General features: G+C 32.5%; 1 protein-coding gene and 1 long non-coding RNA gene across 2 annotated transcripts; one reads left to right on the plus strand and one right to left on the minus strand.

The window, feature by feature from the left end:
* The first annotated feature begins 6,352 nt into the window (after window positions 1–6,352).
* LOC112101138 lies at window positions 6,353–6,807 on the plus strand. The gene is made up of 3 exons (XR_002907229.1): window positions 6,353–6,367; window positions 6,466–6,570; window positions 6,684–6,807. It is a non-coding gene; the product is annotated as an uncharacterized LOC112101138 (long non-coding RNA).
* A 5,116-nt stretch (window positions 6,808–11,923) lies between these two features.
* LOC18031953 (40S ribosomal protein S2-4) lies at window positions 11,924–13,818 on the minus strand. The gene is made up of 2 exons (XM_006421353.2): window positions 13,055–13,818; window positions 11,924–12,290 (listed from the first exon to the last, which is right to left on the minus strand). The coding sequence occupies exons 1-2, from the start codon at window positions 13,709–13,711 to the stop codon at window positions 12,129–12,131; spliced, it is 819 nt and encodes a 272-aa protein (XP_006421416.1). The 5' UTR covers window positions 13,712–13,818; the 3' UTR covers window positions 11,924–12,128.
* Between the last annotated feature and the right edge of the window lie 341 nt (window positions 13,819–14,159).

The raw sequence follows: 14,159 nt of genomic DNA on the forward strand, positions 1-14,159 counted from the left end.
TGCCACATCATTGGTCAATGCCACGTCATCATTCTGTATGTGTGAACAGTGTCATAAACGGTAACATGGACAGTACCGTATATGAGAACAGTACGTACATGTGAACAGTGATATTTTTCCTTTTATGCTCCTCCTAAGGTTTTCGACTGTCCTGAGTTCAAAAGTGATGTCCGTTTTGCCGCCTGAGCTCTCGTTCATTGTGAAATGACCATGATACCCCTAAAATACATAAAATACTTAATTAAAATAAAATACACATAATTAAATCACAAGAAGCTTAAATACACAAAAGTAAAGGTTGTTAGTAAGACTTGAAATGTGAAATGACAATTTTCTCCTTTATAAATATACAATTTCTAACTCTCAACATACATATTTTCTCTAATAACAGTTCCATTTTAGCCAAAGCACTTGCACTTTCGTCATTAGAAAGAAGGCTATAGTCATCATCATCACTTTTATAATCAGATAGCATATAATCCCCATAACTATCGTAAAAAGCAACAAAAGCCATTTCAGGCTCCAACACAGTCTTTGCAGGTGGTTTAATGACATTAGGAGCACCCAATGGATGCTCTAGTTCTTCATTACTGTCAAGCAAGTTGAAAACATTGTTGTCTAAGTCATATTCAACACCCACTGCTACTTTAGAGTTGAGTATGTTAGCATGATCAGATGAATTGTTGAAAGGATTAGAAGAATAAACAGGCTAAGATTCAAGATTCTGGGTTTGCAAGAAGGAAACCATATCATTTTAATCAAGAGATGTAAAGGCAGCTTCAGATGTTTTGTTTGTCTCTTCGTAAGAGGAGGTGTAAATTTAGAGATGACAAAATACTCTATGGGTTTGGAGCCCCATGGGGCTTTACCCCAAATGTGGTGAATTTTGAATAATTTTTGGAAAATGGGGAAAAATAATACTCAAATTCTTAATAGAGTAGGTTTTGTACTCCCCACCCCACCTCACCTCAATCCCCATTATATATAAATATTTTTTCTAATTTTTTTAATAATTTTTGTTTGATTAATTACAATGTTAGTTAATAAATTTTCTTTTTATTTTTACTTGATATAAGCGGGCTACAGTTAAAAGAAAACCTTAAAATATAATTTTTATTCAATCGTAAAACATTATTATGTTTTCTTTTCTCTCTTAACATACTACTCTCTTCAAACATTTTTCAATTTTGATATCATTTCAAGATATTGTTTCACATATTTGGAGTTTTTTTAAATAATATAAATAATTTATAATATGATAATGATTTTATTTAAATATTTAATTTTTAATTTATCGAAATCATTTATTTACATCTACTATAAAATAAATAAATGGGCAATGGGGTGGGGATGGGGAAATCATTCCCTACGTGGGGATTTCTTATCCCCACCCTACTAAATTTATTGGGGAATGGAGTGGGGAATGGAGATGAAATTTTTAATGGGGTGGGGAATGGGATAAGTTACCTCACCCACACCCTACCCTATTGCCATCCTTAAGTGTAATCGTTCAACAAAGCAGATAGGTTTGGAGATTGAGCAAAGTTTTGTGGGAGCTACTGAGATGGACTTTCTGGAGTGTAACATGAAGTATTGTCACCATTATTATCACTAACTTCATGCATATGCTCTGTGTCACTAGTTTGGGTTAAGGTCATTGCCTATGTCTGTGCTGGAATTGTTGTTTGCTTTTGTGTAGGGGACTTGAAGTATGTGTCCATGAAATCCTCAAATAGGTCAGAGTTTGCATCAAATTTGTTCTGAAGCTTGGTTATAGAAGTGAGTGGTGATTTTTGTGAACTGGATTAAGATTGAATGGAATTGGGTGCAACCAAAGATTTCAAGATATTAGTGGTGGCAATGATTGGAATTGTAGCTTCTAATTTAGGCAAGAGTGTTTCATTGAAAAATTTAGTTGGGCTTGTCGAGACATGTGGGGGTAATGGAATTAGGTCATTGAGATTTAAGGTTTCTAGACTGTTGGTGTGTGTATCTACATATGAGTTTGTTTAGAAAGTTCAAATAACACTCTCTTTACTGTAGATTCAAGGTATAACTGGATGTAGTAGATTAGATGATAGTTGTGCTCTTTTAGCTGAGAGATGAGATTTGTATTAGTGTCAATATGTGGTTCCTTAGAGTTCCATGGCTGCCAAATGCTCATATTAAACCTCTCGTCAAAAAGCATCTTCCTTCTATACACTCTCACCATAACTTTGTTGATCATAGAAACCCTACTGAATTTGTCTCGATTAATAATACCAAGGTTATATGTCTTGTCCTTGTAAGTTATAAAGACAATGGTATCATCATCTCCATCTATTATTCATGTAATGATAGTACCTACTTCATTATAATACAGAGACTTTTGTTTCATGAAATAAATATAAATCTCAATGAACATAGAACTTAAACATATGGTACACACAATTCATTAAATCATAGCATTTACCCAGAATATTAAACAAACAAACCTTTGTTAATTTCATTGATTACATACATTGACCTAACAAACTATCAACAACCATCTCAACATTCTCCAAATAAGCTATAATCAATGACCAGTAAACCAATATCCAATAGCAAAAGAACTGAGGCCATAACCATCCATAATATAATCAAATCTATAATACAACTCTACATATTCAAATCACAAAACATAACTACTGGAATCGAAATGCAAATCAATATAGCTAGCAAAAATTAAATGAAGAAGTATTCTCATTCACGTAAGCTTCTTCAAGAACGGGTGACTGGTTCAGCTCTCAAATCTTTGTTACCTCAGTGCATTCTCTGAATAACACAGTATAATAACTTTATCTCCTTAATATATATGAGTGTGGTGGGTGATAATGGGTGCTTTTCCCACCATTTGATCTTCTTCATCTTCAACTTCCCTCCAATTTCCAATACTTGAGGTTCTTGTACAAGCAAACTCACAGACATGACGAAGGAATATTGAAGTCCCAGAGGTTGAAATGATAGCTTATATTTGAATATTGAAAGTAAAGGATTTTTTAAAATTTCTTTTAGTTGTTTCTATTTTTACCCCTCCACCGTAACAGATAATAGTTTTTTAACGGCAATGGGGGCACAGTGCACATGGTCGAAACATGTGGGTGCGCAGCGCAAATGGTCAAAACATTTGGGGCCTGACGCTAAATAACCCATAAATCAATTGGGAAAAAACATTTTGATGTTAATAACTTATATATTTTATACGACATCTTTTGTGAACAATTTTATTATTTTGCAGTTAAAAAATTAGAAAATCAAATAGACTTGCGAGAAAAGATTAATTTATGGCTCGAAACAATCAATTAAATTTAAGGATCATTATTTTCAAATATTTAAAAATAAGATAAAAATGAAATCAACTTGTAGTGTATAAAGGCATATTATTTTCAGCTTACGGGTCATTTTACATATCCCATAGCATTACGCTTGTATTTTTTTTTTTTTAAATATCATATAAATTCATATTCAAAAGTAATTTTAATTCGTGAAATATCACGTACGTCTCCTAGTCGGATTAAAACTCATTATGCTTATATAAAAATAAAAGGAATTAAAATTCGTGAAATATTGGTTATTGCGTTTCCATAGGACATCAAATTTAGCTAGGGTTATTTCTTTGAGAGAATTGAAGATGAACAGGAACATGCAGCATGATCAGTGGAACAGCAGACTTTTGATTAATTCTTTGCCTCCCAATGATCAATGGAACAGACTTTTGGTTAATTCTTTGCCTCCCAGCGATGATGTGTTACGCAGTTACGTTCTCAGATCTATCCGGCTTGTTTAATTAATAATTTACAATTTTCTGAAGTAATTATTTTCAATATTATTCAGTTTTTAATTTTTTTCTGCATATATATATATTTGATTTACTGTAGAATATAGTATGTTGCCCCCGACTGATGAGAAAGAATTGGTGACTCGTTACTTGATGAACAAAATCCTGCAAAAACCTTTGCCTCCCAACAATTTTAAGGCGCTTAATATCTACATGTACGGTCCTCAGAAACTATCAGGTCAGTCTGTTTCTTCATTCATTATTCAATTTCTTTTTTTTTAGGCATCAATTACCGTTAAATTATTAATTTATTCATTGATCAATTCGTACCTCAGATATATATTTTTTAAAATTAACTTTTTTTTTTCTCTATCATGTACCCTATCAAAGCTTTTCTTTCCTTTATTTTTGAGCAAAGTCTAATTTAGTTCCTATAGTTTGACGTAACCACCCAGTTAATTTTTATATTTTTAAAACCCAAAAGATGTGTAATTCCCGTCATATATATATATGATCTTTAAAATTTACCTTATTATTCTTTTCTTTTTAGAAAAAATTAAAGGTTCCTAATTCTTATTGTATCTTTGTTCCGTTAAAATTTACGTCATTATTCTCTTTTTTTTAACTTTTTTTTTCTCTTTCATTAGTCTTTAAGGGTGCTTTCTCTTTCATTAGTCTTTAAGGGTGCGTTTAGCACACTGTATTGTATTATGTTGTATTGCATTATTTTAATATTGGTGTATTGTATTATGCTGTATTGCATTAGCACTGTATTATAACAATGCTATACAATATTTGGTGTTACACTTTACTGTATTAGATTTTAATTATATTATATTTAGTGTTACAATTGTTGTAACATAAACACGACCAAAATAAATTGTACTAAATAATCTAAGTAAGAGTTCTGTAGTATATGTAATAATACTATTTATATTATTATTATTAATTCTAAATTAATATTATTTAATTTTATTCATATTTAAATATGTATTATTAGTTTATTAAATTATTTAAAAATAATTAATTTATATATATTAATTATTGTAACTTAATTAAATAATGTAATGCTATATTATATTTTTATATACTATTTAAGTATTTATTATTAATTATATTCAATTATAAATTTATTAATAAAATATAATATAAAAATAAAAAAAAATAAAAATTAATATTGTATAATATTATATTAAATTAAAGTTTTATTTTTTTATTACTATTATTATAAAGTAAAAGAAAAAGGGCAAGCTACTGACTTTTGAAACACAAAAATCAGTGTACAGCCTAATCATGAGGTGGGGCAAGGGTTTTGATAATGCTGTAAAAGCTGCATTGTAATGCGGCTCAATGCAATCCATTTGATCACCAAACATAAGTATATTTTAACTAATGTTGGGCCTACAAGATAATACAATGCAATACCACATGCCAAACATACCCTAAATAGTTTGAACTAATTACTTAGTTGGATTATATTTTTAAAAATTACCTATATCTATTTTTTTGTTAAAAGCTATTTTATTATCCTTTATTTTTCAAATGTACATCCGACTTATATATTATAGTTTTCAATTATATTAGACAAAGCACTATTTTACACTCAAAAAATCAAATAAAGCGGCTATAAAAGCAAGACAATAACATTTTTGGTAAATAATACCTGAGGAAGTAAAGGAGCATTCATCCGTCTTATCCCATTTATTGTCATTATTACTTAAGCTCATTATTACTTGGCTCAATGCCAAGTTAGCACACTCTCTATTTCATTTATTTTTTCAAGCTCTTTGTTCACTTTCCGGACTCTGATTTTTGTCCTAATCAGTCCTCTTTCACATGAGGGGTTGATTTATATAAACTTGTTTTCAACAGTATTATTAGACCCTTATCTACCATTTGAGGTTTTGAGTCAAATAGTTTCACTAACATATGTGTTGATGACTAATTGTATTCGTTCAATAGCAGCTCTATTTCAGAGACCAGGAGAAAAAACAATGTATTTCTTCACCCGGCCTACGTATAGAGATCCTCACTACCGAGTCGCAGGTAATGGATATTGGAAGGAAACCGTAGGTCGTGATATTCCAATTGGATCAGAGGAAGATCCGATTGGGTACCAGAAGACACTTGTCTATTATGAATTTAAAAGAAATTATTATGATCCAAATGGAGATATAATGCTGAATCTCTGCAATCAATATAAATATCATGGGAATTATTCAGAAGAAGATGTAATAAAGACTAGTTGGATCATGCATGAATGTAGAATTAATGACAAACGTAGCCTTCCACGTACACAATGGGAAGCTTATTTAATGCAGGTACCGTATCTTGCATTCATTACATTAATTGTTTGTCATATAAATTTTATACTAAGAATTTTAATTGTAACTATTTTTCTTCTTTTTTTTTTTCAGAAGAATAAATGGTTTTTGTGCAAGGTCTATAAGCAGGAGACCGAATACAAGAATAAGGATGAGTTAGATAGGAATGTTTATTCCACCAACAGAAAAAGTGGCACCAATGAGTTGCCTCGTAGCAATTTCCTGCACAGTCCTCAGGATCGATCAGGTTAATTAATTTGCATTTGTTCATCATAAATTATTCAATCCATCACTTTTCATTTTCCTTTACATATTTTACTTTAATTGAATTCGATTTCTCTGTAGGAAATAATAATAATAGGTTCCGCTCGGCTGATGAACACTCGAGCAAAGGCTTTATTACATTGCCTCGTAGCAATACTTTACTCCACAGTCGACAGGATCTATCAGGTTAATTCATTTGCATTTGTTTCATCATAAATTACTCAATTCATCACTTTTCGTTTCTTTTTCCCTTTTTTTAATTGCATATATTGCTTGAATTGAATTCGACTTCTCTTTAGGAAGTAATTATAATAGGTTCTGCCCAACCGATGAAGAATTAGTGACTCTTTACTTGAAGAATTTAGTCTTGGATCAACCTTTGCCTACCAACAATTTTATCATCGATGATGTCCACGTGCTCGGCCCTCAGTATTTATGAGGTTTATTTCTTTCTTAATTCATTATTCACTTTCAGTTTTTTTTTTTTTCATTCATTGCGTTATGTATTCATTAAATTATGATTTTTAATTTTCTTTTTCATTCATTGCCGTATGTATTCTTTGATGATTAATTATGATTAACTTTTGAGAACCGTTGAGAAAAAATAAATTTCAACTCTTATTGATTCGTGAACATGAAAGTTCAATTTATACAAAAATTTAAAATACAATAAAGAAAATTATACAATTAAGATTTTGGTAATTTCATTGATTGGTTATGATCGAGTCAATCAATCTTTATGTTGATTGACAGCCAATCATTGAATTGGTTGGCAAAGAATGATATGCAAATTAATTATGGATTTTTTAACAAAAAAATATTTGTTTTCCTCTCTCAACTCTCATGTACCCTATAAAATATTCTCATGTACAAGGTTTCTCTTCTTCTTTTATGCCGTTGAAGCTTGTCCTGAATGTTTTTGTTCGGCCTCTGCATACTTAGATTTAACCACCTTTCTTAATGGTTACAATCTACAAACATTAATATCTTAAGTCTATAGGGATCTAAATACACGTAAAAATATATAATACGACTTAAAAGTCTATTGAAAATCTATTCCCACTAGTATTTGGAAAGATAATTACTCTCATTCCTATATTTATGGGAGGGAAATATTTGAGTTTCTACATGGACTTAAAACTTTTGCCATCAACTTTTGTCGAGGGACAAGCTCACCACTACCCAGGCTTTAGTGACATGTATAAGTTCGATTTCCCTTTATACAAACTCTATTTTAACTTCTTCTTTTTTTAGTTTCTTGCCTCACTATCGAGCTTTGCCTAATTGTGACTTATAAGATTGAGTCATAGGCTTTTGTCTGCGTATGACCTGAGCGGTTGGTTTAGTGTTTCTTAATATTCCGCAGTTTCACTTACAAGTGATGACTAATCGTGTTTGTGCGATAACAGCTATATTCCAAAAGCAGGAAGAAAAAATAATTTATTTCTTCACATGGCCTTCAAATATTGGAGATTGTCGGAGCAGAGTCGCTGGCAATGGATATTGGAAGGATACAGCTGAAGGTGATGATATTAAAATTGGAACAAAGGAAAATCCGATTGGGTACAAGAAGACACTAATCTACCATCAATTTGAAGGAAATTATTTAGGAGAAGGTGCAAGAATGCCTCTCTTCTATCAGTTTCAAGGAAACTATAATCATTCAAAAGATGCAAAAAAGTCTAGTTGGATCATGCATGAATATAGAATAAATGACCAACATAACCTTCCACTTCCATGTACGCAAAACGAAGCTTACTGAATAAAGGTACCATATCTGTATTCATTAATCTGTTTGTTATTTAATTTTTTAATAAGAATTTTAATAGTAATTTTATTTTGCTTCTTTTTTTTTCCAGAATAATAAGTGGCTTTTGTGCAAGATCTACAATCAGGAGGCCGAAATTGAGAATAGAGATGAATTGGACGGAAAAGTTCGTTCTATCAACGCAGACATGGGCACTGAAAATATTGGTGTTATTTCAATCCAAAAACCCTCGACGTCGAACATGAGAAGAGATATTGAGTGCAACTGCTGTGCAGTCCTATGCCTCGTGTACAATAAACTAAAGCTAGGATGTGCGGGTGAGGAGGAAGATGCTTTTACTCCTATGCTCGAAAATGCTAAGTAGTAGTTATAGGAGCAAATAACCCTTATTAGGGGTGTTCGCAAATCGGATTTTACGGATTAGAAATCAATGCATATCCGATTCACGATTTTGTAGATTATAAATTTTCAATCCAATCTAATTCACGAATTGGTGAAATACAATCCAAATCAAATCCATACATCTACAGATCAGATGCGGATTTGACCCAATCCATATCAATTTTTTAATTCTGTCCAATTCACGAACTAACTAAATAAAAAAATTTAATATAAAAATAATTTTACTACTGATCAAATTTAAAATTAAATAAGATCTAAACAAATTAATTTTTTAAATAAAGTTAGAAAATACATTTGAAGTTTCAAAATATAATACATCAAAAAGAAAAAAATATCATTTGTTTAGACCAGTACATGAAAATAAACTGTTTAGGAAGCTATATTTGCTTATTTAATTATTTTTATTTTATATATTATCGGATAAGATATAATATAGTGTTAATGTAACTATATTTTAAGTTATTTTTTTACTAGTAAGTACTAATGTCATATTTACAAGTTTTATTTTTTAAATAAATAAATACTTTTTATTTTTTTACAGATTTACGAATTTTTGTAGATTTACTGGAGTAGATCCATAAATAAATACTTTTTATTTTTTTACGGATTTACGAATTTTTGTAGATTTACTAAAGTAGATCCATATCCAATCCATCAATTGCGAATTATCAAATTTTCAATCAAATCCAATCCATCAATCCATAGATCGGATTTTTACAGATCGAATTTCTATGGATCGGATGGATTGAGCAGATCAGATTGGATTCTGAACACCTCTAACGCTTATTAATTATTTAGCAGCACTTCTGTTTTATAACTTTTCTTTTTAACATTTAAGAAGTATTTATCTTTTTGTTATAAAGAATGCCAATTTTTTTAGTTGCTTTTACCAAACTTCCCTCTTATTCCATTAAGTCCTCTCCTGTTAAATCAATACCAATATTATTTAAGGCAATGTTCTCTTCAAATTCTACTGATTCACGTGACGTCACTTCATGATTAAAACCATAAATACAGGCAATGCGGACACCCATATTTACCATATCTACTACTCTAATAATATTACTAATTTCGTTTGCTTTAATCATTGTTATGAGTTTTTACAAGTCATTCTCACCTTACCATACATTCAATTATCGGCACTATTGGTGTATGAATGTAACTCTTGTTCAAACAACAGGTAAACGGTCTTTTAGAAAAGATTTTAGTTTTACATATGTTTACGTTAAAATTTATTTAATTGCAATCTATCCATGTTGCATGTAATATTTATTTAAATTTTAAGTTATTTTAAATTAAAAAAATATTTTACTCTTAAAATATCAGATCGAATGGTTAAAAAAGTAACAAGAACAACTAGGCGGCTGGCTGAAGCTACAAATATCTAATGGAGCATTTATAATAAAAACAATTATTACAGTTTCGAGTGCTCTTGTAAAACTTATTAGATATAGCAATGTTTGTTTCGCACCCCTTTAATTCGGGGACAAACAAAATTGAATAACTTAACACCTAGAGCCATAATACTACAATGCCAATTTGTCCGAAATAAATATTACAAGAGAACCTTGATAAATTGATAACCCTGATGAAATAATCGTTTTTACTGGTCTTGACTTAGAGTGAACATAGTAAATTAATAATTAGATAGATAATAATTTTTTAAAAAAAAAAAAAATCTATTTTCCACACTCCCAATACTATTTGCAGGCACGCTACTCTACAACACATCATGAAGATCGACTTTGTGTACATGTTATTAGCTTTAAGCCTTCTTTTTTATGATGTTTTGCCCAAAAGGATGCGAGAGAGGGAGACTGTTAGGAATTTCATTGTATGATGGATGTTGATATTTCTATAACAACATCAATGAGTCTTCATTAATGTTGTTAGGAATTTCATTATATACTTGTACGATTGGCATCCTCATTGGACACATCAGTGAGTCTTCATTAATACTGTGCTTTGCTTTTGTGCACTTTATTTTTATGCAATTGTTTTGTTCAATTAAAATTGGTAAGCCTACTAAAATTGGATCTAATATCGTGCATGGGTTTTTTCTTTAGCAATTTTTTATCAAATCAATTTTGGACTTAAAAGGTCATTTCAAATTAGATGATGAGAACTATTATTCTGATCATTATAGTGGTAATAAACAATATTTTCATGACATATGTACTTACATTTTTCTATTTTTGAATAATTTTGTTGGAAAATGTGTTTTCAAAAGTGAAGATGCCGATGAAGGCTGGTGCGGTGCGACATATACTTGCCTCTTTCAATGAGTTGATGAAGATTAATCTGCGGGCTGGATTTTGGGAGTGTTACACATGCTGCAGCTTGTGGGAATTTGAGCTTTTGGTGATGGGTATGTCCCCTGTGGACGATATGGCAGGAGCGTAATAGTAAATTGTTTCAAAATGCTAATGAGGTTTTAGTGCTCAGATTTGTGGAGGTGCAGCTTCGTGGGAAAAGCCGCCTTCCAGATTCTAGAATTTATCCCATAAATTGAATGCGGATGCAGCATTGAACAATGGGGCTGTGATGGCGGGGCGCTTAGTAGAGGGCAATGTTTTCTTGGTGTTGAAACATGAGCCTATAGTATCTTTGAAATTCCAAATCAATCCGAACCATGACGGCAATCAACCACCATTGCAGGATAAACAAGGGCTTGAGCAACAACCAAATTAAAATTTAAATCCCAACAGTTGGCTGCAATTATTGTGCGTGAGAAGCCCTGCTTCATAATTCACATAATCAACCTTGTTTTCTTGTAGTGGAAAAATCCTCCCATCGAAACTACCAATTGCGAAACCAAGAACCAGAAAGGACCTATTTGTACAATACAAATGGTGTACCGTTGACATGCTGTAAAGTGATGATGAAAAGCAAAACTTAGAAGAGAAACAAGAAAAGAAACTAGATATTCAATCAATTTTTTTTTGTAGTCCCAAGTTTTATGCTTTGAGCGAGAAAATAAACAATAAGTTATAAAAGAAATGTTTTATTAGGTAAGAGAAAATTAACAAAAAGAAGAAAAAACATCCTCTAAAAGCAGACTAGTGTAACAAGACCCTTAGGGAGAAAGAAATCAACCCAGCACCCTTCTTATTGATACTACAGAAGATGATCATTCTTAGAACCTCCCGTGAAAGTTATTTTGTTTTTAGCTCACAAAATAAACTATCACTTTTCATTTATTCGCAAAACAAAATTTCCCCAAATAACCGCCATCAAATTTTACAATAAACAGAGGCTTAGTCCTTGGAATAATTCATTCAAACTTATAATCACAAAAAAACAAAGCTAGTGAGATAAATCTATCAACAACATGATGAAAAAAATTTGCTTTGGTGTCAAAACACCGAGTGAAGAAGCCAATGATAAATAAACATCCATTCAAGAAAACTCTGATTGCAAAACTTTAAAGCAAACAATTGTGTCCCCAAATAGCAACATACTAGTCCTGCAGAAATGAAAAACAGAAAAGTCTGTAACAAACAAAGCTATACTATAAAGTCAACCAAAATGCCTTTCATTCTAATGCCCTCCTCTCCATGCAGCCTTAAGTAGCTTAAGGTTCAACTTGATCAACTTCTGTGATGACTGCCTTGCTGATGGGCTTTGGCGTCAAAAGATCTGTGTACTCTTGGTATGGAGATTTCACAAAACGAGTCTCCCTCCAGAAATCAGGTGTAAGGAAGCCATATGTCTTCAACAAACACTCAAAGGTTGCCTGTGGATTCAAAGAAAAAGGACCATCATATGCTAACCAAAATAATATTCAGTTCATGAAAGTTGTTAACTGAAAGTTGAATTGCAACCACTCATTATGAAACTTTAGAAGAAATTGAAAGTACGACAATCACTTCACACTGTTTCACAACAAAAAAGCACTCTAAAGGAAGCATAACAACATCAAGCTAAAACAAGATAACTCCACAAACTGCTTTAATAGTTTCCAAGAACATCTGTGAACAACAAAAAGTACAAATGCATAAAGATAAAATCAAAATTCAGACAATTTTTAGAACATTCAAGTCAATCAGGACACATAGTTTACACACAGAAAATTTTGTGCATACACTCACAAATTTACACTGAGAAATTCAAGTAAGATAATCAATCATTGGACAAAATCCAAACAACAATAAAGAGGGATAATCACTCATATTATACCGCAATTACATTCCTCATGAGAAACCAATTGGGCATCGACTAATCATCTGAACCCCAAAGAAAAGCATCTCACGAACAGTACCAAAATAATCAATAACTTTTAATTCCCAATGCCCACAACAAGAAATAACACAACAGTTAAATTTCAATAACGAAGAATATAATACAATTCAACAGTCACCTATATAGATCGTTGGATACAATAGAGCATCTAACCAATATAAAAACAAAGTTTAAAAAAAAAGAACAAATATTGCAAAGAAAATTAGATAAATTAAACCCAATTAAATAACCAATTAAAGAGTTTAGTGAGATCGAAACCTTGACAAAGTTTCCAAGAGTCTTGGTCGACCCACGAGAAGATGTGAAAACATCGTCAATACCAGCAAACTGCAGCACCTTCTTTGGAACCCTAGCCGCCACAATTCCGGCACCACGTGGGGCCGGAACCATCCTCACGGTGACACTGCCACACTTACCGGTCACCTTACACGGCACGGTGTGTGGCCTCCCGATCTTGTTACCCCAGTAACCCCTTCTCACCGGAATCACTGACAGCTTCGCCAATATGATAGCGCCACGGATGGCAGTGGCAACCTCTTTGGAGCACTTAACGCCAAGACCCACGTGGCCGTCCGTGTCACCGACGACGACGAAGGCCTTGAACCTCGTCCTCTGACCGGCACGTGTCTGTTTCTGCACCGGCATGATCTTCATGACCTCGTCCTTCAATTTGTGGCCGATAAGCGTGTCGATGATTTGATACTCCTTGATTGGGAGCGAGTGGAGGTAGATTTGCTCGAGGCTCCTGATCTTGCCTTCTCTCACCAGACGGCCGAGTTTCGTGACTGGGACCCACTTCTCTTCTTCCTCTCTGCGTCCAGCGCGGCGACGGCCACGTGGGCCTCCACGGTCGCCCCGTCCACCACGGCCGAAGCCGCGTCCGAATGCACCGCGCTCGCCACCTCGTTCAGCCATGGTTTTGTTCTTGTGTGTTTAGGGATTGAAGCTAGGGTTTGGGCTTTGGGAGAGTGAAAAATGCGAGGCGACAGAGGCTTGAGTAAGAGCGAAATGCCAGTTTTGAGAGGGTTATATATATGTGCCACGATGAATCAAAGTAGGGTTACGTTTTGGAATAATTCCCATTTTGCCTCTCTATTTTGACATAATCACAACTATGTCTAGATATTATTACAAATTGATATATAGTCCCCAAAAACTTTCATTACTGTCTGTACATATAATACCCCTAACTATAACCGTTGTTAGTGAAAAATTTATTAACGCAGCCATAGTTAGAACAGTATATAAAATTAGGGGGTTATAGAGTTCGGTGTAGTTTTTATATTTTTTAATCTTTGAAATCGTTAGTTTTTTTATTAATTTAATTAAATTACTTACTTATCATTTATTTACAATCCAAATC

Source organism: Citrus clementina, unplaced genomic scaffold (genome assembly GCF_000493195.1).
Source record: "Citrus clementina cultivar Clemenules unplaced genomic scaffold, Citrus_clementina_v1.0 scaffold_9, whole genome shotgun sequence".
NCBI lineage: Eukaryota > Viridiplantae > Streptophyta > Magnoliopsida > Sapindales > Rutaceae > Citrus > Citrus x clementina.